This window comes from Mus musculus, chromosome 9, assembly GCF_000001635.26.
Source record: "Mus musculus strain C57BL/6J chromosome 9, GRCm38.p6 C57BL/6J".
NCBI classification, from domain to species: domain Eukaryota; kingdom Metazoa; phylum Chordata; class Mammalia; order Rodentia; family Muridae; genus Mus; species Mus musculus.
In genome coordinates, this window is record NC_000075.6 from 96,811,733 (window position 1) to 96,836,028 (window position 24,296).

A 24,296-nucleotide genomic window follows, 5' to 3' on the forward strand; every position below is an offset into this window, starting at 1 on the left:
TTTATTGGTTAACACTTCCTCCACCTATTCTCTCCCCATTTCTCCACTCCCAACTTTGCTTAAACCTCCGCTTTCAGTGTTCTCCTGAAGTTATCCCTTCCCTCAGTCCCTTTCTGGTCTCTGGTTTCTACAGTTCCTCCAAGTTAAACATATAGATCTAAAGAGTCAAAGTTAGAATCCAGAAAGGAGAAAGAACATTTGGCGTTTGTCCTGAGCCTGGGTATATTTTTCTCCAGTTTCATCCATTTACTTGCAAATTTCATACTTTCAGTTTTACAGCTGAATAAAATTCCTTTGAGTATGTACCACACTTTGATGATCTATTCATTTGCTAATGGATATCTAGGCTGATTACATTCTCTGGCTATTGTGAATGGAGCAGCAAAAAGCATTGACGAGCAAGTATCTTTAGTATTATAGAGTGTTTTGGATATGTGCCCAGGAGCAGTATAGCTGGGTCAAACGCGCTGCCTGGGTTGTTTGTTTTCTTGGTGTTTAGTTCCTTGAGTTCTTTTGGTGTTCTTGATGTTAATCCTGCAGTGGATGTGTTGCTGGCAAAGGTTTCCTCCCATTCTGCAGGCTGCCTCCTCACTCGGTTGATTCTTTCCTTTGTTATACACAAGCTTTTCAGGATCATGAGCAAATCTCCTTTGTCAGTGCTGGGCACATGACCTTATCATTCCCCCTTACTCCCTCTGGCATACTCCATCCCCTTCCTTCTACCAGTTTTCTTACATTTGGAGCAATTTGTGTGCAGGATGAGAGCTAAGGGTCTCATTCTTCTGCATGTGGATACCCAGTTTTCCCAACACCATTTAGTGTAGATGCTGTCTTCCTCTCAGGTGGCCATAATTGTATGGGTTCATGACTGGCTTGTTTGTTATTTCTGATTGATCTAGCTATCTGGTTTTGTGCCAGTGCCTTGGTTTTCTTTTTTTTTTTTTAATTTGTTTGTTTGTTTTGTTTTTTTATCACTATGACTCTGGAGTGTAACTTGAGAGCAGGTATTGTAATGCCTCCATTACAACAAGAAATCCTTCTTTTTGATCAGGGTAGCTCTGGCTTCTTGTGCTTCCATGTGAGCTTTAAGGTTGCTCATTCTATTTCTGTGAAGAATATCACCTGAGTTTTCATTGAGATTGCAACGAACCTCTAAGCTGCTTTCAGTAGGATGGCCCTTTCATAATACCGAGTCTTTCAATCCATGAGCATCTTTCCTTGTTCGAACATCTTCCTCAACTTCTTCCTTGTTTTAAAGTTCTCATTGCAGAGGCCCCCTTTACCTCCTTGTCTAGGCTTTCTCCTATTTTATTATCTTTAAGCTATTGTCAATGGAATTGTTTCCTTGATCTCTCTTTGTGTGGTTTTCACTGGTAAATAGAAAAATTACTGATTTTTTATGTGTGTGTTGGTTTTGTATCTTGCTACTTTGATGAAAGTGGTTGTCAGGTCTAGGAGTTTTCTGGTGGAATTTTCAGGGTCTATTATGTACAGAATCATACAATCTGAAGAGTGGGTTACTTAGACCCCATTTCTTATCTGTGTCCCTTTTATTTCCCTCTCTTGTCTTATTCTCTTCTGACCGCTTAGGAATGCAGAGAGTGGGTAGCCTTGTCTTGTTCCTAATTTTAATAGAATTGCTTTGTTCTTCTTTCTTTCTTTTTCTTTTTTCTTTCTTTCTTTTTTTTTTTAAAGCAGACTTAATTCTTTTATTTTTCTTGTACAAAATCCTTATGTAGTAGCCACAGCTGGAGCCTGGGTCCTCTGAACAGAGACTCTGGTGTGGGTTTTCACAAGATGATCAGTGAATTCCTGATAAGGAGACTTGGTGAAGACAGTCTCTTTCCAGAGGTCGGGGGGTCAGGTAGCTGTAAGTCTTGGAGATGGCATCAAAGGTGGCCTTAGCAAAGTTGCCCAGGGTGGCAGTGCAGCCTCTGGCTGAAGTGTAGCAGTCATCTATACCGGCCATCATCAGGAGCTTCTTAGGCACAGGAGCAGAGACAATGCCAGTGCCTCTGGGGGCAGGGATGAGACGCACCAGCACAGAGCCACAGCGGCCTGTCACCTTACATAGAACAGTGTGGGACTTGCCAATCTTGTTCCCCTAGTAGCCTCTCCGCACAGGGACATTGGAAAGCTTGGCCAAGATGATGGCCCCTTGGATGACAGTGGCAACCTCTTTGGAGCACTTAACACCAAGACCAACGTGACCATTGTAGTCCCCAATAGCAACGAAAGCCTTGAACCTGGTCCGCTGGCCAGCCCGAGTCTGCTTCTGCACTGGCATGATTTTCAGAACCTCATCCTTTAGGGACGCACCCAGGAAGAAATCAATGATCTCAGACTCCTTAATGGGCAGGGAGAACAGGTAGATCTCCTCCAAGGACTTGATCTTCATGTCCTTAACCAGGCGGCCCAGCTTGGTGACGGGGATCCACTTCTTGTCTTCAGCTTTACCTCCGCGAGTCCCGCGGCCACGACCACGGCCGCGGCCCCTAAGACCGCTGCCGAATCCTCCGCGGTAGCCGGAAGCAGCCGTGGCCTCCTAATCCTGGGCCCCCCGGGTCCTCCAGGCCCTCCCGCTGCACCGGCGTCATCCGCCATTTGGTGTTTTCCCAAAGAAGAAGAAGCCAAGTTTTTCTTCATTTAGGATATTAGTCATGGGTTTGTCATCTGTAGTCATTATTATGTTGGAGTATGTTGCCCATCTCTGTCTCCCTGGGGCTTTTATCATGAAGAGATATTGGATTTTGTCAAAGGCTCTTTTCTGCCTCTATTCCAACAACCATGCAGTTTCTGTCTTTAAGCCAATTTATATGAGTTGTTACATTTATTGATTTGCAGATATAGAATCACTCCAGTACCCATGGAATAAAGTTAACTTGGTCTTGGTGATGAACTTTTCAAAGGGTTTCCATATTTGGTTTGTGTGGTGATTTAAATATGCTTGGCCCACAGAAAGAGGCAGTATTAGGAGGTGTGGTCTTGTTAAAGGAAGTGTGTCACCTCGGAGGCAGGACTTTGAGGTCTCATATAGATGCTCAAGTCTGGCCCGTGAGACGCAGTATCCTCCTGGCTGCCTTCACATCAGGATGTAGAACTTTTGGTTCTTCCAGCACCAAGTCTGCTGCATGTTGCCTTGCTTCCTGCTGTCATGATAGTGGACTGAACCTCTGAAACTGTAAGCCAGGCCCAATTAAATGCTTGCCTTAATAAGAGTTGCCTTGGTCATGGCGTCTCTTCACAGCAATAATAAAACCTTAACTAAGGAGCTTGCAAGTATTTTGCATTATGTTCTTTGTATCTGTGTTCTTCAGGGATATTGACCTAAAGTTTTTCTTTCTATCATTCCTTTCTTTCTTTTGTCTTTATCTTATTTTAGTGCTAGCATAATACTGGCTTTAAAAAGGAAGTTTGAAGTGGGGTGGTAGTGGTGCACGCCTTTAGTCCCAGCACTGAAGGAGGCAGACACAGACAGATCTCTTTGAGTTCCAGGCCAGCCTGGTCTACAACCAGGGATATATGGAGGAACCCTATCTCAGAACAAAAGAGAAAGTTTGTAAGTTTTAGTTCTATTTCCATTTTATGGACAGGCTTGGAAAGCAGGGCTTATAGTTCTTGTTTTAAGATCTCATAGATGTCTGCTGTGAATACATCTGGACCCGGGGGGTTTGTTGTTGTTGGGAAAGCTCTTACTATTGCTTTGATCTCCTTCCTGGGTCCAGGTCTGTTGAAATGATTGATCTTATCTCGGTTTAACTTGGGTCAGTCAGATGCAGTTAAAAGTTCATTCACTTCTTTAATGTTTTCCAATTTTAAAAGTACGCATTTGTAATTTTCTGGATTTATTTTGTGTCTCTGTTCATTTTTAATTTTATTAATTTGGACCTTCTCTTTTTTCGGCTAATTAATGGTTATTTATTTTGTGAGATTGTACAGTCTATGGCAGTGGAAGGCTTCTAGCCAATGGTAGATATTCAGTAAATGGTAAGTTTTGGTATAACAACCTTTCTGCCATTACCCTTGAACTGTCCACAATTAAAATTTTCTAGTGCTTAATTTGTATGTATAGTCATTATACATATTGGCTGCGAGATCAATAGTCATTGTACAATAACTATGGGGGATTGGTTGCAAGGCAAGTAATCATTATACATATTGGATTGGTTGTAAGATCCTCCATAGCCCAGATGCCACAATGTGATGACGCTCAAATCTCATAGGAGATGGTTTTACATTTGTCTGTAATATATACATGTCCTTCTCTATATTTACATCTCTAGATGACTCTTCCTCTACAGTCTGGATGATAAGCAGTGTTACATTAGGGAATAATGACAAGGAAAAACATCTACATATGCTCAGAAGAAGTGCTCCCCACTCCCAAATATTTTCTCTCCACTGTTGATGGAACTTGAGTGTACGGCTGTGTTTGGCTTCCACAATAAGTAAATAAATGTCCCCATGGTAGAGAAATCTGTGATAAATAAACTCTCCCTTTCCTATAAGTGACTGCAGTTCCCTATCCCTCCAGGTAGATGCCTTGGCACCTAGAATGTGCTCGCCCTCTGCAGTCCCAGGAAGCAGCCTTGGAGGGAACACAGGAAGTTTACAGGGGGTGACTGCTGTAAATGGAGGTGACAAAGCAGATGCTGGACTTTGAAAGTCACAAGGCCTCTGCTGCCCCCACAAGAACTCTGATTTGGGCATGGATCTCTGAGTTATTCCCTGGCTATTGCATTCTTGTTCTGACCAGTCAGTATATGTGGCTGTCCTGGGAAAGAGGTTTGTCCTTTGGCCAATGGTGTTCTCTTTCAGAGCAAGTTCTGGAAAGGCTGAGAGTCCAGTGCTGCCAGCAAGTATAGAAAGCAGTCCTGAAGTGGGGGTTCTGTGTGGCACAGTGCCAACACACCCTCAGCTCTGGTGGAGGGGATTGGGGGAAGGATGTTCACTGTTAGCTCTGTTAGCACCCACTCTTCCTCAGTGTGCTGGCTTGAATTAGATTGTCTCCCATAGGCTAGTATGTTTAAATATGCAGTCCCCAGTTGATGGACCTGTTTGGGAAGGATTAAGCGATGTGGTCTTGTTGGAGGAGTTGTGTCTAGGGGCAAGCTTTGAGATTTGAAAAGCCAGTGGTGAGCTTACTGATTGCCCGGTCTGCCTTCTGTTTGTAGTTCAAGATATGAGTCCTCGGCTGTTGTTATGGCCACCTGCTGCCTGCGACCTCTGCTCCAACATCCTGGAACCTGTGCTGGCTGGTTCTGTGTGTCAACTTGACACAAGCTGCAGTTATCGCAGAGAAAGGAGCCTCCCTTGAGGAAATGCCTCCATGAGATCTAGGTATTTTCAATTAAGGTATTTTCTCAATTAGTGATCAAGGGTGGGAGGTCCCCTTGTGGGTGGTGCTATTCCTGGGCTGGTTGTCCTGGGTCCTGTAAGAGAGCAGGTTGAGCAAGGCAGGGGGAGCAAGCCAGTAAGTAACATCTGTCCATTGCCTCTGCATCAGCTCCTGCTTTCTGTCCTGCTTGAGTTCCAGTCCTGGCTTCCTTTGGTGATGAAGAGCAATGTGGAAAATGTAAGCCGAATAAACCCTTTCCTCCCCACCTTGCTTCTTGGTCATGATGTTTGTGCAGGAATAGAAAGCCTGACTAAGACAAACCCCAAATAAACTCTTCCTTGTGTAAATTACCTTGATCTCAGCAATAGAAAAGTAATTAATGCACTTAAATTGAAGCAGCTTTGACAGGAACAGCAATGTGCCTAATAAACTCACTGCTTCCTTGGAATCAAGGAGCCCCTGTTCTGCCCGTGTGACGTCCGCAGGCATCTGAGATCCTGAGAGCATGCTGGACCCATTTGAAAGGATTGACACATGACTTTATTGCTTAAGCCATGGTGATCAGGTTTGGGTAGCATGAAACCTAACAGTGACCCAGATTGTTCAGGGGACTATTATGCGGTGTCCTGCTTAAGAACATGGTCCTAGCTGTCTCTTGTGACCCAGATGTAGCTGTCTCTTGTGACCCAGATGTAGCTGTCTCTTGTGACCCAGATGTAGCTGTCTCTTGTGACCCAGATGTAGCTGTCTCTTGTGAGACTATGCCGGGGCCTAGCAAACACAGAAGTGGATGCTCACAGTCAGCTAATGGATGGATCACAGGGCTCCCAATGGAGGAGCTAGAGAAAGTACCCAAGGAGCTAAAGGGATCTTCAACCCTATAGGTGGAACAACATTATGAACTAACCAGTACCCCTGAGCTCTTGACTCTAGCTGCATATGTATCAAAAGATGGCCTAGTCGGCCATCACTGGAAAGAGAGGCCCATTGGACACGCAGACTTTGTGTGCCCCGGTACAGGGGAACGCCAGGGCCAAAGGGGGGAAGTGGGTGGGTAGGGGAGTGGGGGTGGGTGGGTAAGGGGGACTTTTGGTATAGCATTGGAAATGTAAATGAGCTAAATACCTAATAAAAAATGGAAAAAAAAAATAAAAAAATAAAAGTAGTAAAAATTTTAAAAAAAAAAAAAAAAAAAAAAAAAAAGAACATGGTCCTAGCCAGGCGGTGGTGCACGCTTTTAATCCCAGCAGAGGCAGGTGGCTCTCTGAGTTTGAAGCCAGCTTGGTCTACAGAGTGAGTTGCAGGATAGCAAGGGCTATACAGAGAAACCTTGTCTTGAAAAACAAAACAAAACAAACAAAACAAACAAAGAGAACATGTTCCTTTAATCCAATTCTGCTTCACACCAGCTAGCTCTGTGAATCACCCAGTCAAACTTTTCTATAAAATGTGAACGATATAATACATTTGTTTTCATGTGTAACTCCTGAGTCACTGGCTTGTTTTACTTTGCCTTAGGCTTTCTCAGATGTTAGCATGGAAAAGCTTGCCTGTGGAAACTCCTCCATGACAGGCAAACAAGGGCAGTTTGTCGACTTCTTAAAACACAAGCGAACCTACTTTTCTATAAGGCAGACCCAACCCTAAAGACCAATAGCTTATTTGATGCTGCCCTCTAGTGGTTGAACACACTATCGCTCGCTACATTGTTTTACTTAAAGAAAAATAAGCCAGGATGGCTGGAATAGTCCCTAACCATTTAGACTTAAATTTGTAACTGCAGCGACCCCCATTTTTAATTTACTGACATCCTTCTCCAAACACAACATCTGGTAGGACTGCTGCAGAGGCCATAGGAAACGCCCCTTACTAAGGCCGCTCAGTCTCTTCCAGGGAATAGAGTGGCCAGAGCCCCTGTGTCTACCTAGGCTGGACTCAAGGCAGACTATTTAGAAAAGCATTCTCCTCTCTTGGAAGACTCACGCAGCCCATGTAGGGAGGCAGGACTCTCACTCGGCTGACACATCTGAAGTCAGCCCCAAGGGTATCCTCCTGCTGAGGGTACCGCAGCCCTGAGGAGTTCTGTTCCTCTTGGTGACCCTTTCCTCACGGATGCTCATCTGTCCCAGCTGTTAGCCAGGCCTCAGCAGCTAGGAGGGCCTGGTCATGCCTGTGTATTCGGCTGATTCCTCATGGACAGATTTGTGACTGAGCTAGCTCCTGGTAGGTGTGAACACAGGGCTACACTCCTGATACTCAGTTGCAAGTCTTGAGCCATGAGGATCGGGCTGGCATCCCACTAGCCACTACTTTACCCTGTGTATCTGCAGCTACATTCTATCTAACACATCAGGGTGACCTACCCAGCCTGGGATGCTGAACCCGCCTCGAGGGGCTTTCTGAAGATTCAGCGAGGCGTGTATCCCCACCTTTCCTGTCCTAGTTCTTGGGTTCTGAAAAAGGGATTTACCGAAGACTTCTTCCAAGTCTAATTCTGCTGAGCCTATGATGAAAGACCTTCGATCAGGTGTTTAGTAGTTTTCTTGGAAAGCCATTTATTATTGCTAATTATTACCACCAGGCCAGCAGCACAGGCCTGTACTCAGGAGGCTGAGGCAGGAGGACCTTGAGGTTACGGTCTGATGGGAGGCTAAGGCCACCTGGGCACATCACTGAGCTCCTCTTTTGAAAGAGGAACACGGTTGTGGATGTGGCTTAGTGGCAGAGTGCTTACCTAGCATGTGCGAGGCCCTGGGTTCGATTCCTGGCACTAAAACGAGTAAACTCTAATTCCAATAGCATATAGTTGAGTTTGTTAAGTCTGTTCAAAGCGAAGCTTGACAAAGAATGCTCAGCCCAGCGTGGTAACGGCCACTTGCAGTTCCAGCACAGGGAGAAAGGAGAGGCAAGGAGCCGAGAAAGGGGCCTGGGGGGGGGGGGCGAGGGGGTAGGGGTCTGTGTATGTGTGTGTGGGGGTGGAACATGAAGTTGAGTAGGAGGCAGAAATGAATCTGGACAAGTTGGAAGATGGGGCTGCATATGGTAAAAAATGTTTTATATGAAATTCTCAAAGAATAAGAATGTTTTTATTTATTTTTGAATTATTTATTTTATTTATATGAGTACACTGTTGCTGTCTTCAGACACACCAGAAGAGGGCATGTGATCCCATTACAGATGGTTGTGAGCCACCATGTGGTTGGTTGCTGGGAATTGAACTCAGGACCTCTGGAAGAGCAGTCAGTGCTCTTAACTGCTGAGCTGTCTCTTCAGCCCTAAAAACGTTTTAAAAACAGCTAAAAAGGGCCGGGCGTGGTGGTGCACACCTTTAATCCCAGCACTCGGGAGGCAGAGACAGGCGGATTTCTGAGTTAGAGGCCAGCCTGGTCTACAGAGTGAGTTCCAGGACAGCAGGGCTATACAGAGAAACCCTGTCTCGAAAAAACAAAACAAAACAAAAAAGCTAAAAAAAAAGTCTGTCATGACACTCTTGAACCTGTACTGACACAAATGTACACACATAAACATGTCACACATAAAAAGATAAATAAAATGTGTTTTAAAAAAGAATATAAAAAGAATATCTATGTTCTATAAAATTTAATTTTTGTTGTTTCTATAAAATATACTAGTCTATTCTGTATTTTATAAAATGAGCTGTCTGTCTCTATCTACACATCTCAAGATGGAAATATCTACAAGACATACTGCTGAAGAAATTAATGAGAAAAACTTCTAAGTTGATGCTAAAGGAAGCAATTTAATAAAAATACATTCTTTAAAAAATTTTTCTAGCACTCAGGAGACAAAGGCAGGTGAATTTCTGTGAGTTTAAGGCCAGCCTGGTTTACAGATCAAGTTCCAGAAACACAGAGAAACCTTATTTCAAAAAACAAAACAAAATTTATCAATCAATTTTATTTTTGTGTTTCCTAGGATGAATATATGTTTACCATTTGTGTGCCTGGTACCCACAGAGGTCAGAGGGTGTCAGATCCCCCAAACCAGAGTTGTGATCATGTGGGTGCTTGGAATTGAACTGAGGTCCTCTGGAAGAGCATCAAGTGCTTATATCCACTAAGCCATCTTGCCAGCCCCCTAAAAAATATACCCTTAAAATCAAGTCCTGGAACAAAAGATCTAGAATGATCTTGTTCCTATTTTTTAATATTTGAACATCCCCATAGAAAATTTCAGAGCCATGTTTGTCCAACAGTTCAAAGTACTGCTTCCAGAAGATGTATATCGAGACATATCTGATGTTGGTCCATTTCCCTATAAAATCCTTAGGCTTTCTAAAATCATTTCTTTTGCATGCTACAATAAGTATCCTGATGCAGGTAGTCTCCAGATAGCTCCAAGTTGAGGGTTGTTTGGTGGGAAGACCACGGCATGCTCAGAGGGTGGAACTTTCACCCCCATCACTCAACCTTCAGAGATGGGAGGGATGTCGTAGTCATATTGATCACCAGTAGCCAAAGACATAATCAATTATGCCTATGCAATGAAATCTTCATAAAAACCTAACAGACAGAGTGTGGAGAGCTGGGCAGCTAGATGCAAGAAATTAATGGACCGTGGCTCAGCAAGACAGTATTGGAAGCTCTGTGCCCCTCCCCCACACCATATACATCTCTTCCTCTGCAGCATCCCTTGTAATAAACTAGTGTTTCCCTAAAGCTCTGTGATGACTCAAGCAAATTGAGCCCAGGGGATGGGTGTGGGTAGACCTAAATTCATGGCCAGTTTGGTCAAGAGGCCCAGGTAAAACCTGCCAACTCAAGCGCAGTCGTGTGTGACAGTTCTGAGTGTTCAACCTGAGGGGTCTGACACCATAGGTACATACGTGTCTCAGGACTGAACCGGAAGGCATCCGGCTGCAGAATCGATTGCTTGTTCTGTGTGGCAGAAAAGCCCATCCACACCCGCCGTCTCAAGTGTATGGAGAGAGCACAGTGGGAGAAACTGAGGCTGAGGCTGAAACTCAGATTGCTTCATCCCTGTAAGGCTGAACTTCACTTTGGAAGCTGTTGCTCGGGATTATTTTCCAGTGTATTTATTCACTTTATGCACACACACACATGCGCACACACACACATATGTATGTAAACATACACTCACACACACACGCACACTCACACACATGCACACACACTCACACACACACATGCACATACACACAAACACACACACATGCACACACATGTATGTAAACATACACTCACACACATACACACACATGTGAACACATGCACATACACATAAACACCACACATACATGCACACACACACACACACACACACACAATGCACACTCACACACGAATAAATACATAAACACAACCTGCTGAGTCCATTTAGGTTGTTAATATATTATGTTTTTAGGGCTGATCACATAGTATTGGACAACCAATTAGAGGACCCATCTCCGGAAAAGATTGGTTTTCCCTCTCTTATTAGTTATTAATTGCTCATAGCTCTTCTAGATATGGTCGTATACCTAATGTATGAACATGTGAGCAAGCATACTGGTGTTTTTGATGCCATGGCCAACAAAGAACTCCCCCTACCGTTCTGTCTCCACCATGGCAGATTATATCCTGAAACTGTGAGCCCGTTTGGGTAAGGCAAGGAGAAAAGTAACTACGTTCTGAACTGTGGTGGGAATGTACTATTATATATATGGTATTTAAAATATTTTTAGCAGTTTTCAGATTCATAATACATTGTTATTAACTGGAGTCATCATGAAGCTAACTACATATATGTACACTCCCAGACCGGTCATGAGTGATGCCATTAGATCAATTCCAAGGTCTGGGAGTACACATGAATATGGTCAGCTTCCTATTTTGTATTAAAACTAATGTGCTGTGGAACGAAGACTTTCAGAACTCTGCCCTTCACGCTGCCAGTGTCTCGGGAGGGAAAACCGTCTTCTGTCAACGTCGATGTTGCCTCTTACCCCAAATACTCTTACAACAGGCATCACGAGCTGGTGCTTTGAAAATTCCCTCTTTTTTTTTTTTTTTTTTTTTTTTTTTTGCTTTTAATTTTAAATCTTCAAGCTGTGTTTAGCAGTTCTAAATCTGACAGCTTGTGAGTGGGAGAAAGAAACCTGAATAGGCTTATACGAGAGAGAGAGAGAGAGAGAGAGAGAGAGAGAGAGTTCTCAGCACTACATCAAGCAGTTAAAGTGAAATTCTAAGACACAGCTTCTCCCTTGTAAAGAACTCGAGGACGGACAGATACACACCGTAAGCTGTACAAGCTAAGAATTCCAAAATGTTTATTTCTAAAAACAAAACGTGTTCGAGTGCAACACCAGACACAAAGGAAGAGAAAGGCTGGAATGCTGAAGCTGGAGAACCCACCTGCATGGGCCATGTCTGCGGAACGAACAAGCACCGTTAACCCAGGAACCACGGCGTTAGCTGCAATCACGCCTAATATAGAAAACACTTTAGAAAGATTATTTAACTATGGAGTAACAAAGTTGTTCTTTTTTTCTTTCTACAAACCTCTTTAAAAATCAATTGGAAATTGGCATTTGAAATTGATGAAAATGGTTTAAAAATGGACCCAGTTCTACAGCTTGTCAAAGGGAACAGGTCATTATTTATTTTTGGAGGGAAAACGAGTGTCTGAATTGAGCTTTGGCCTCCTTCCAACCACCAAGCAGGTGCAGTAAACCGAGTATTTCTATAGGAATCCAAACACATCTAAAACTGGCCTCAGAAAATATTTCCCTAGACTATAAAAATACTAAATGGAATACAAAAATTCCAGCATATGCAGCCAATAGACTACGGCAGACAAGTATCTAAGACACACTTAAAGCTATTTTGTGCCACGATCCTCACGAGCATCAAGTACTGTAGTAATTTCCTGCGTGCTTTCTGACCTGGTGTTCGTTCCCCTGGGCGTGTTACCACGTCAGATACAGACCCAACGCTGTGCTTCTAGCAGACGTTACTGAAGGACCTGAAGAACAGCGGTCGTTTGGCCTTCAAAGTGCTGGAAGCACAGCGGTTCAGGCTGCTTTTAAAGATGAGTCAGCAGACACGGCCAGAGAGCCCGAGCTGGCTGCCACTCACTCTGTTTGCTCACACATGGCCACTTATGCGTCGCCACACCACCAGAGCACAGCTGAGAAGATATGACAGAGATTCTCTGTGACCTTTAGGTCTACAGAGCCTAAGATACTGACCTTCTGGTCCCCGCCCCCAGAGAAAGGCTGCCAAGCCAAGCACACTGTGAACTCATCACTCTGGAAAATTTTCCACTCGACGAGGTTAAGGTAAATGTCGGAGATTAAGAAGATTTTTGGCAGAGGTTTGCTGGTTCCATGGCAGGTCAAAAGTTATATAAGGTTGGCTGTTGAGTACTGAGCCTTATGCTGGCACTCTAAGCTGCACACGGCCATGAAAACGTACCTTCTTTCCTCTGTGAACCGGCTATTTTGTACCAAGTAACATCCTGTTATGTGCTTCCTGTCTGTCTCAACCAATGAGCATGAAGACCCCACCTAATCTGCATCCATTAGAACTCCATACCTTGACATCTTAGCAACAGACAGAACCAGCAATAAAACACTGCTGTGCTGAACACCGCTTAGGCCCCTTCCCCATGACAGGCATCGTAATAGTTAGTACTACTGCCATCCAGGGCCACAAACATATCCCGTTTGACAAAGCGGACCAAGTTCTCAAGAGGACACATAGGCTTGGGAGAGCGCTTGTGGAAGTCATGGCAGAAGGAGGTGTGGAAGGTAACATCAGCCCCGTTATAAAGAATTCGGACCGAATGTTCACTGGGCTTTTGACGGTCTTGCCAGAGCTCAAAAACCAGCCTGGCGGCAAACCTCGGGAACCTGGCTTCCAAAAGACCCAAGGCACTGAGGATGGGTGACAGGGTGACGTCATGAGCAGAGTAGAGGGTGAACAGCTCATCCCTCCAGCCCGAGGCAGCGCGCTGCATCCGGTTGACCGTCTGATTTAGGATGGGGTGGGCCCCGAGGAGGGAGTACCCAAAGTACAGGAGCTTCTCGTGGCGCTCCCTCTCATCCTCTATCTGGTGCGTCTTGATCACCTTGAAGTGCTCCATGCCAAGGCAGCCGCTTCTGCTGCAGGGGAAGCTGACATTGTGGCAGAAGTGGCAGAGCATGGAATCGATGGGGTTGGCCGCGCGGAGCTGCTTCGTGGGGATGTCCACAATCTTGGCCATCTCCCCGTAGGTCCTCTCTAGGTCGCTGTTCTTCAAACGTAGCAGGTACTGGCGTCGCTGTTCCTTCTCCAGATACTGGTTTCTCAGCGGGCAGTAGCAGCTTCCAGAGCAGAACAGGGCACTTGGCTGGTGCTTGAAATAAACCTTCTTCCAGTCAAACTCTGGGAGGAAGCCGTAGAGCAGGGCTAGCCCGCTCTGCAGGGTGCGGCTCTTCCCCGTGCTCTCCAGGTAAAGCTGGTCTGAGGACCAGTTGTTGGGCAGAAGTTTGTGTTTCCTCAGATAGATGTCCCTCAGCAGCTGGCCATTCAGCAGATGCTGCACGACTCCTGCAACACCGGAGGACACAGAGACTTTCTTACTGCAAGTTTAGCAAAAGGGACACACATGACCAGTGCCTGTCTCCAGCATGTTCGAATCCAGTCGAAGTTAATGGGATGGGGCCTGTTTCCCAATATGGAAGTACAAGTTGTGAGAACAGGTTTGTGTCAGCTAGTGTGAGGATGGGGTGTGGAGGACAGCCTTTGTCACAAGCCTCTCCCCTCTGGACTCGCATTTCCCTAGAGCCAGCAGAGACCAGGAATCCCGCATCTAGACTGTAATTAGCAAGTACTGAAGGACTGGTGTACTACCCAGGGACACAGCATCCTCAGGCAGGGATGGTGACCTGAAATCTGCCTTACCTGCCATTACCTGCTTTCTGCCAAGTCTCCCTACAGTTGGAAAGTTCCCTCCTCCATGGCGCTGTTTGCATTATAATGCCTACCTGAAGGACCCTGTTAACCTCTGGGGCAGGCCTTCTGGCTCTGCAGGAGCTATTCAAGCTCAGCCAGCTAGCTCGTCCTCTGCAATCTCAGATATCCAGACAGAGCATTTTAAGAACCATAAAGGAGACAATATGTTTATCATATTTAAGTGAAAAAGAAGGTAAAGCAAGAACGCGTGTTCACAGCTGCTTCGGAATAGAGGGTGTGGGAGGGAGGCGGGTAGAAAGTGGAAGCAAGACTTCTACCTTCCCTTTAATGCTGCCTGGGCTTTGCACACCAGCGTACAACAACAAACGAACTTTTTATAGAAATGAGAAAGCTTTATCTATCTGTAAGCAGGAGAGGGCAACCTGAGAGAAAAAAGCAAGCTTGCCCTCCAGCCTGCGGCATGTGAGGGTCCGCATCTCAGTTACGGGTGGGAATCCTCTGAGGATGCGAACTACCCTCAGGCAGTATGACCAACTAAGACATTTATGTGCAGCTGTCCCAGTGGTTTGGAGAGGTCCACCCCCAAATGAGGTGGACACCTTCACCTGCTGAGCTATCTTGTCCACCTCCTGATATATTCTTAGATCATGAGATAGAATACGGAATCGAGGGCTCACTAGGATACCACAGCATGTGCACAGGAAGAAAGGTTAGCATCAAGAGTCTGTTTCTTTAAAAAACATCTGCCTGTACGTACGTATGTGCACCAGTTGTGTGCCTGATGTCCAAGGAAGTCAGAAAAGGGTGTCAGATCCCCTGGAACTAGAGTTACAGATAGTTGTGAGCCTACTTGAAGGTGCTGGGAACCAAACTGGACCTGGACCCTCTGCAAGAGCAGCCAATGCTCTTAACCCCTGAGCCACCTCCCCAGCAACCTAGTCTATTTTTCAGTGAAATGGTGGTACTTTTTTTTTTTTACTGCCTTTTGTAATTTATACTCATGGACGCCAATGCTTCTGCAACAAGGAAGGTAACCTTTTCTTTTTACGTAACTGTGTGCACATGCGTATGGCAGAGTGCACACAGAGGTCAGAAGACTGCTGGCAGGAGCCGGTTAGTTCCTTCCTTCTGCCACGTGGGACCCAGGGACTGAACCTGAGTTACCGGGCTTGGCAGCAGACCCAGCTTACTCACGACAACCATCTTGCCTGTAGAGTTATTTTTAATTTTAAGAAAGCAGATGTTTAAATAGATACCTTGGGGTCTCTGAGCTCCTTGAGTCCCAGTGCATATGAGATAGATCAGAAAGAAGACCAAACTCTCCCTAGGGGCACTGACGTAGGGGTTTAAACACTATCATATGTCGTTAAGTACCATTAAATGCTATTAAGACAGTTAGTTCTGTGTGGAGTTTTTGTTAAGTCTTGATTATTAAGTTAATCCTAAACGGTCTTTGAATGCTCTCTGAGAATGACTAAAATCAGAAGCAGGCTGTCTGACAGGCTCTCCTCTGCCCAGCAGCCTGAGCAAGGAACTGTCAGCCAAGAGCCCCTTTCCTGCTGACTGGCCAGATGGCCTTCATGGCAGCCTGGCTGCTTTGGCCACTTTGCAGTCACCCTGAGGACACTTCCGCACCTTCAGGAGACCACTACAAACACAGCTGAGGACCGACAGTCTGCTGCAGCCTCAAAAAACAACACTGTAAGCAAGACAAGCCTCATGAGTCTTAGCCAATCCTGCAGCCATTTTCTCAGGCCAGAGGGCTTCTCCTGATGGCCCGGAAGGCCTCTGACTGGCACGAGCAGTCCTTCATTTGTGGGGAAACAGCTATAATTAGTGCAAACATGCTTGCCGTACCCCCTGTGTTGGTTTGTACATGCTTGGCCCAGGGAGTGGCACTGTTAAGAGGTGTGGCCTTGTTGAAGTAGGTGTGTCACTGTGGTGATGGGTATTTAACCCTCGACCCAGCTGCCTAGAAGCCAGTCTTTTCCTATCTGCCTTCAGATGAAGATGTAGAACTCTCAGCTCTGCCTGTACCATGCCTGCCTGGATGCTGCCAGGCTCCCAACTTGATGATAATGGACAAAACCTCTGAACTTGTAAGCCAGCCCCAATTAAATGTTGTTCTTATAAGCATTGCCTTGGTCATGGTGTCTGTTCACAGCAGTAAAACCCTAACTGAGACACCCTCCCCCCTCCTTCCCTGGCTGTTCAGCTTGCTTTTCTAGCCAGCTCTCCTGCATTGCCCTCTCATATTGCAAGGCCTGAGGAAGGCCTCTGAACGGCCTTCCCTTGTCAACTCTGACTCTTTATCACTGCAGACAGAGCAGCGGCAGTGGCCAAGGTGGCAACATAGCCATCCAGGCAGTGGCAACTGCAAAGGGGACAACAGCTGAAGAAACAGAGAGCAGATAAGAGAGGGTGGAGAGCCAAAGAGAAAGTTCAAGAGCCCCAGGACAGAAATTGTGGGCACAGGTAGCTGGAAAGTGTAACACAGTCACTATAGGGCCGGGAGTCCTCGCACTGTAAGTGGGTTGTGAGTTTTAACAACTGCTTTGCACTGTCTGCTTGCTCTGTCTGCTGCTGACACTCAGTGCTGCTAGAAGCCAGGGACTACAGTGCCTGCCAAGTGCTGGGACTGTTAGCAATGAAGCCCAGAGCAGTAAATTCTTAGTTTTTAAGGCTTTGAGATTAAAAATCTGTGTTTAGCATACCAGTCCCAGGACTCTGGGCACTCAAGGTCCAGGACTACCAGCCCTGAAAGAGCTCTCACCAACTCATGATTTCTGTCTGGGTACAGGCAGGCTCCACACTGTGAACTGGTAACACATGTGCCCGCCCACGTCTGGAGGGCTTTACCTATCTATCATCTCCTAATGTATACAAACAGAGGGGGGTGTGGGAGGGACAGTGACCAACCAGCCATCGACATCGCACCTACCTGTCTGCGTGAGCTCTCCCGTCTCACACAGAGGATGGTTAGGATAGAGAGGCAGGGAATTTAAGGGGCTTTCAAAAGAGGCTCCGGATCCTTTCAACATGTGACTAATGAAAGCTTCTAGTTTAGGGTGATACGGCTTCCTAAAGGGTCAACAGAAACAGTAGTTAGAACACTCCAAAACAGTCACACATCAGCACACACAGCCCGTGTGTATCACGACCTCCTCTGACTGAAAAACAGGTTCTGGGGCTCAGTAATTCTAAAGTTCCAGTTTCAAGGCCAGACAGATGGCTCAGCAGTTCAGAGTACTGGCAGCTCTTCCAGAGGATCTCGGTTTGATTCCCAGCACCCTACGGTAGCTCACAATCATCTGTGACTCTAGCCTCAGGAGATCCAATGCCCTCTTCTGGTCTCCGTGGTGTTTCTACATACACGCAGCCAGAATACCCATTAGCATAAAAATAAAGGGAAAAACATTTTCTATGGTTACAATTTCATTCTGACTTGACTACAGATACCTATACACACAATGGAGGTCAGCCCGAGTCCCCAACCTCTGATAACTACAATACACTGGGATTTGGCTTTACCCTCCACCAGCATGTCCCACATCCTGTGGCCTCCGGGTCCTGTGGGAGGCAGGAAGCTGCTCTAGTTTCTTCCTTTCCTACCGTGACACTTATCACCTGCCAGGCTTATTGATTCTTCAACCTATTGTTTCTTCATCTCTTCTCCATCACCCTCACAGTTACGCCCTGGGTCCTGACTTTAGACAGCCTCCCCTGGATGGCTGCGGGGGGGGGGGGGGGGAGAGGTTGGGGGGGGAGGTATGGGGAGTGAGGGTGGAGGGGTGGAGCTTACTGGCCTTCCTCAGCTTAGCCCTGCCCTTCTCACCTTGCTCCACAGCCAGAGGAATACACTCTCACATATTCACAGCGCCACCTTCTGGAGAGGGGCATGCACAGCTGGTCACTTTGCTTTAGGCCCCCTACACACACACACACACACACACACACACACACCCTTCCTTCTGACTTGGTGTTCTGGACATGGGGAGCCAGCCATCTTCCTTTCTCCCAGCGTATAACACTCCATCCCTTCCCATCTCCATCCCTTTTTTAGACATCCTCATGGAAGACCTGTCTCATCTTTACTGTTTCTGACCTCTGGCACAAACTCCCGTTGGAAAACCATTAACTGAATGAGATAACCAATGCCCCAAATCTCTCCAGTCCTGTATAGGCGGCTGCTGTGCAGTTTGCAAATAAAATATCTCACTTGATGCTAGGCAGTAAAGAATACCAGCCGGGCAGTGGTGGCGCATACCTTTAATCCCAGCACTTGGGAGGCAGAGGCAGGTGGATTTCTGAGTTAAAGGCCAGCCTGGTCTACAAAGTGAGTCCAGGACAGCCAGGGCTACACAGAGAAACCGTGTCTCAAAAAAACCAAAAAGAAAAAAAAAAAGAAAGAAAAAAGAATACCTAGAAAAGCTGTGAGCTGTGAGATCACAGAGCAGATGTGGCAAAGACAAGGGCACTTTATCCATCACTAATACACAGTTTCCCTAGATGAGGACTATGAGCAATACACCTTTCTCTGTGTAACTAAATGACCTGTGGATACATACACCTTTTCTCTGACTAGCAAAAAGGCCCGTGTGTATATGTGTGTGTGTGTGTGTGTGTGTGTGTGTGTGTGTACAGTTTCCAGCTGAACAGAAGTGGACAGAGAGACACTGGTAGAAAAAAATGCACATAATTTGGCATGAGAGCAGCAGATAAATTGTTCTAACGGCAAACCCCTGCTGTCTGAAGGACCAATTAACTTCAGAAATACTTTAAAAACTGACACCAAAATGGATTTACATCTCTCACAAGCAGAAAGCTAAAAAAAAAAAAAAAAAAAAAAAACCCATCTTAAAAAATGTTTAAAATTAGAGTTTGCTAATCTAGACATGCAAGAGAGTCTAATAAAGCCCCCAGGGTGGCTGCCGGGAATCTTGTCGGTCGAGGACAAAAAAACAAAACAAAACAGAGCACTTTGTATTCTGCCTGAGGCTGAGCACATAAATGTTTATAAACCAGGAAATAAAATGTCCAGACCCACAACACGGCTGTCAACGTGAATTCACATCAACACCGGCTATCCATCACACAACTCACGTCTTCTGTTCTGGGGCATTATTTCGGTTGGCGACTTGTGAGGCTCTGAAAACGCTCAGCTGCCAATTTTAGAAATGGAAATTCACTACTGAATGTGTTTTGCCGAGATGTTCCAGGTTCTCGGGGCATCGGACTGTTTAACGATGCTGCGCTATCTAATGATATTCATTACAACTCTCTTCCCTTCTTATGTTTTGCAGCTCTAAGATGGAAACCGAGCCCTGGATATGCTGAGCCTGTCTCGCATGCTCTTCCACCAAATCACATCCCAGTCCTCTCATTACAACCTTTTTCAAGGGACACAAATATGAAGGTTCACGGAAGAAAAACATTTACAGGACAGATAACTAGTGGCTGTATCTTTTCCATAGCAGGAGGACTAGGTAGCTGAGTCCTTGGAGTCTAACCTGGATCCCACCACCCAGGTCTCATCCCTCCCTCCATCCCTGGACTCCAGAGCATATCTGGTAGATGCACCAAAAACATGTGGGGATAAAGTCAACTGTGACATATCCTGTTCTTAGATGTACAGTGAAAACATCATGTCCATATCTTCCTTAACCCAGAATAATGAATATTGTAAATATCGTGTCACCACAGTGGTTATCATAATACTTTGATTTCGATGGAAACATTAAAAACAAAGGCTGTGGTAGGTGAGGGTACCATTGTATGCCAAACTCTGTTATTTCTACTTGGCAACATGATTAGCACCCACTGCTGAAATATGCTGAAGTTTGGCATCTTCCTGCTCTGTTCTTTTCTGTGGCAGCTGTGTAGGCAAAGCAGCGCCCCAGGCCAGCTGTGGAGACATTGCTGAAGAGTGGTGAAGGCCAACAACCTGGAAGGACCTTCCCCCTGAATAGCTAGATGGGGCTGAGTGGCGTGAATCTACCCTTACACAGGAAGAGGTAAACTTCCTTGTTTAGGGCAAGGTACGTTTGACTCTCTGTTACAAAGCCTGAACTCGCCCTGACTAGCTGAGGGTGTATTTCTCCTCAGCATAACTCATATGACTGTGGCCTCCTTGGGAATCTGCTGTCGCACTGACAACTGAGACAATAAAAAACATTACCTCAAATTGTTCACTCGGGAGTTCTTATACACATTTTTATATGTTCTGTTTCAGTGTGCTTATCGTACAATGCCCAAGGCAGAATCCCACGGCCAATCACATTCAAGAGAAAACTGACCGTTCAGCTGTGATCCGGGTTCTGCAGAGCTGGCTACCTGGAGCTGGGACAGCAGAGCTATTACCAGAAAGTGTAATCTTAAAAGCTCACCTGGCTGAAAACCAGAAGGAACTTATACCACATCTAAAAATCTTAAACCAAGTAAAGAATAGATTGTTTCCAATTTCAACAAAACAAGCTTATAAAAAGACAATCCCAGGGTACTTTTCTGGGCCTTTTTTGTGCAACTTGATATGGCCAACTGTCTGCTTTCTTCAGTCTGCCTGAGACCATTTTAGCGTTATCTGCTGTCCACATGCTAAAGATGCTCAAATAAACCAGCATGCTAATGCTAAGCCCTAACTGCACAGCCCTCTGCCTGGCAGACACTCTTCCTAGAGTGTCTGGAGACAGCTCACAGGCCATGCTGGAGCTGACATCAGAGCAGTGTCCTTGGTTCCTGGAGGGACAGCGCCATCAGTAATGTGGCCCTGCCTCTGCTTTTTCACCGCACCCAGCCGGTCATGTAGCCCACCCATCCCACCTGACCTTCTCCAAGGTCACCCCTCCATCTCTGAGGCCATTCTCAAGGTTCAGCCTCTGCCAGTTTCTCATTTAATAACAAACCTGTGTCCTGGGTACCTGGGTGGTAACAGGAATGGACACAAGTAAGAGAAATCTCTGACTCAAAGAGGGAGGTACCTTCCAGTCTGGGGAAACACACTGCACAAGAAACACTGTAGCCCTGCTTGTATATGGGGGGTGGAGTGGGGGAGGGAGGGAGAGACAGAGGGAAAGAGGGAGCGACAGAGAAAGACAGAGAAACAGAGAGAAGCAGACAGAAAGACAGACATACAGAGAGAGAGAGAGACAGAGGAAGACAGAGATGGAGAAACAAAGAGAAACAGACAGAAAGACATACAGAGAGAGAGACAGAGGAAGACAGAGAGACAGACACAGAGTCAGACACAGAGAATGAATAACAGATGCTATGACAAGAGAAGGCAGGAGGGGAGAGTGGAGTCGGGGAGGAGCACTCTGTCATTTTAAGTGAAGAGTTCTAGCAGATCTTTCAGAGGTGATGCTTGAGCCAGGAGACAGGAAGAAGCCATGCTCAAGTGTGGAAAGTAAGCTGGAAGTAGTCTGCCCAAGGGCAAGGAGGGCGGCTGATGAAGCTGGAATTAAAGGGCCAAGGGAGGTAGCTTTCAGGGTGTGGGCTCTGCCTCTGAATGAGGCCTTGTTTGAGATCACTTCCACAACAGCATGGCTATCACACCAGCTTGTTCTCATACACTCTGGCTGCCAGAAATCTCTACCGCCTCACCCCTCCTCCACTATGCTGGAAACCAGGAAACCAGGTTCCCCAGAACGGTGCAGTCTGAAGGACCCATTTTAGTGCTACACTCACTCCACTGAGCTAAGATTGAAAACCCCCAAATTGCCAAGTTGCTGAGCACCCCAGGCGACCTGGGCGGGTCTAACTGCTAATGAGCAGTTTCTCATTGGCTGCCAACTGACTCCCGCACAACCTTTGGTCTCTCAGAGTGGCTTCCCTTCTTATTCCCTCCCTACCTGTGATGGTTTGAATGAAAATGGCCCCCACAGCCCATAGGGAGTGGCACAATTGGGAGGTGTGGCCTTGTTGGAGTAGGTGTGGCTTGCTGGAGGAAACCGGTCAGGAGGAGTGGGCTTTAAGATTTCAGAAGTTCCTGAGTTCAAATCCCAGCAACCACATGGTGTCTCACAACCATCTGTAATGAGATCTGATGCCCTCTACTGGTGTGTCTGAAAGACAGCGACAGTGTACTCTTACTTATGGTATCTTAGATTCCAGTACCCTCTACTGGTATGTCTGAAGACAGCTACAGTGTACTTAGATATAATAATAAATAAATCTTAAAAATAAAAAAAGAAGAAGACCTTGATGTTCAAGCCAGGCCTAGTGACTTGTTCTCTCCTCCGGTTGCCTGGGGATACCAGATGTAGACCTCTTGGCTCCTTCTCTAGCACCATGTCTGCCTGCACCCTGCCATGCTTCCTGCCAAGATGACAATGAACTGAACCTCTGAACAGTAAGCCAGGCCTAATTAAATGTTTTCCTTATTTAGAGTTGTTGTGGGTCACGGTGTCTCTTCACAGCAATAAAACTAAGACAGTCTCATAAGCTGAGTTGTGGGTTGCTGGCTTAGGCCTCAATGCACTACCAAAGCCTCTTCCACTCCAGGTTTCCTTCTCTTCTTTCTGGGCTAAAGCAGTCACCTGTGCTGGCTTCCACTTGTGTGACTGACCCACCACCAGCACCTGGATTTCCAGACAGAAGTGGTTCCCTGAGAGCAGGATAGCCCATCTGCTGTGAAGTGGTTCCCAGAGAGCAGGATAGCCCACCTGCTGTGAAGTGGTTCCCTGAGAGCAGGATAGCCCACCTGCTGCGATGCCTGAGGTACCCACTTCCTGTTACCTTTCCAGTCAGACTGGTCCTAGTGTTACTCATGCATGCCCAGCTCTGTAAGCTGCAGGCCCACTGCTCTTTCTGGTCCTTCTATCTAGAATGTTCTCTCCCTAGGACTCTTCACAGGACTTCTCCACTGCACTTAAGTGACGGCTGGCGTGCTACCATGCAACCTGGCCCAGGAAAGGGGTATAACTCTAAAATTTGTTATGTAAGTGTTTGAAAGGACTGTTTTTCTTCTTGGGTGTAGAAAAGCATGCTCATCTTTATGAATGTAAATAGGGCATTTAAAAACACAGCATTCTCTCCCTCGGGGAGATGGCTCAATGGTTTAAGAGCACTGACTGCTCTTCCAGAGATCCTGAGTTCAATTCCCAGCATCCATCTGTAATGGGATCCAATGCCTTCTTCTGGTGTGTCTGAACTGAGCAACAGTTCATACATACATACATACATACATACATACATACATACATTTTAAAAACCATGGCACTCATGTGGTCAATACCTTCAATACTGACTAACTGTAATAGTACGAGGGTGAGATAGAACCTTTCTTAACACAGCGCATAGCAGTCAGGGAGCACCATCTTCCACTACACAGACAACGGGCCCAGCACTGTGCACAGGCACTCTAAGGAAGAGACATATATGGACACACCTAGCTCCCCACCCTCGAATCAGACATTCCCAACGACAGACCAAAGTAATGGGTACCTTCCAGGCCTTACTGCCTAGCAGGAAACCACAAAATTACTAATTTACGAGCCAAAAACAGCATCTGGGAAGGCAGCAGGCACTGCCAGGGTGGGGGCCCAGAGCAGGTCTACACACTGCATGCCTGCTCACTCCATCCCTAAGTACATGTTTGCAGTGATAAGACAAGCCTTACTGTGTTTAAGAATGGACTTAATTAAACAATGTTGAGTAGTGACTCCTTTCATCTGGTGTGTGTGTGTGTGTGTGTGTGTGTGTGTGTGTGTGTGCTGGAGCCAGAGATAGCCTGAGCCCCTGCGTCTGCCCTGTTCTTTCCTGTGCAAACAATACCCACAATAAGGTTTAATTTCTAAGGCATGAGGAGAGATTATAATGACTGATGATAACATACAGCAGGTTCCACAACACACTGCAACCATGTGAATGGAGTTTTCCATTCGATGTGGCTAGACCGTTGTACTAGGCTGTGCCAGAGGCAACTGAAATGGAGGAAAGAAAACTCAGTCGGAAGAAGAGGGCTGTTGCAGTTAAACATGTGCACTGTGTCTTTTCCACAGAGGACTCAGGGCAGCTCCTGTGAATGCAAAATGCACAGGAAG

At 46.1% G+C, this 24,296-nt stretch overlaps 1 protein-coding gene and 1 pseudogene across 9 annotated transcripts in view; both read right to left on the reverse strand.

The window, feature by feature from the left end:
- Gm8520 (predicted gene 8520) lies at nucleotides 1,694-2,630 on the reverse strand (annotated as a pseudogene).
- The window catches only part of Pxylp1 (2-phosphoxylose phosphatase 1), a 69,353-nt gene continuing 56,660 nt past the window's right edge, over nucleotides 11,604-24,296 (reverse strand). For 5 of the 9 annotated variants that reach the window (XM_006511138.3, XM_030244340.1, XM_030244341.1 and 2 more), the window contains 2 exons: nucleotides 17,198-17,337; nucleotides 11,604-13,890 (listed from right to left, as the gene is read on the reverse strand). In XM_006511138.3, the coding sequence (XP_006511201.1) occupies nucleotides 12,953-13,890; nucleotides 17,198-17,337 (1,078 nt within the window). In that variant the 3' untranslated portion in view covers nucleotides 11,604-12,952. The remainder of the gene's footprint in view (nucleotides 13,891-17,197; nucleotides 17,338-24,296) is intronic. The other 4 variants (NM_001289647.1, NM_153420.3, NM_001289645.1 and 1 more) reach the window with 1 other exon arrangement.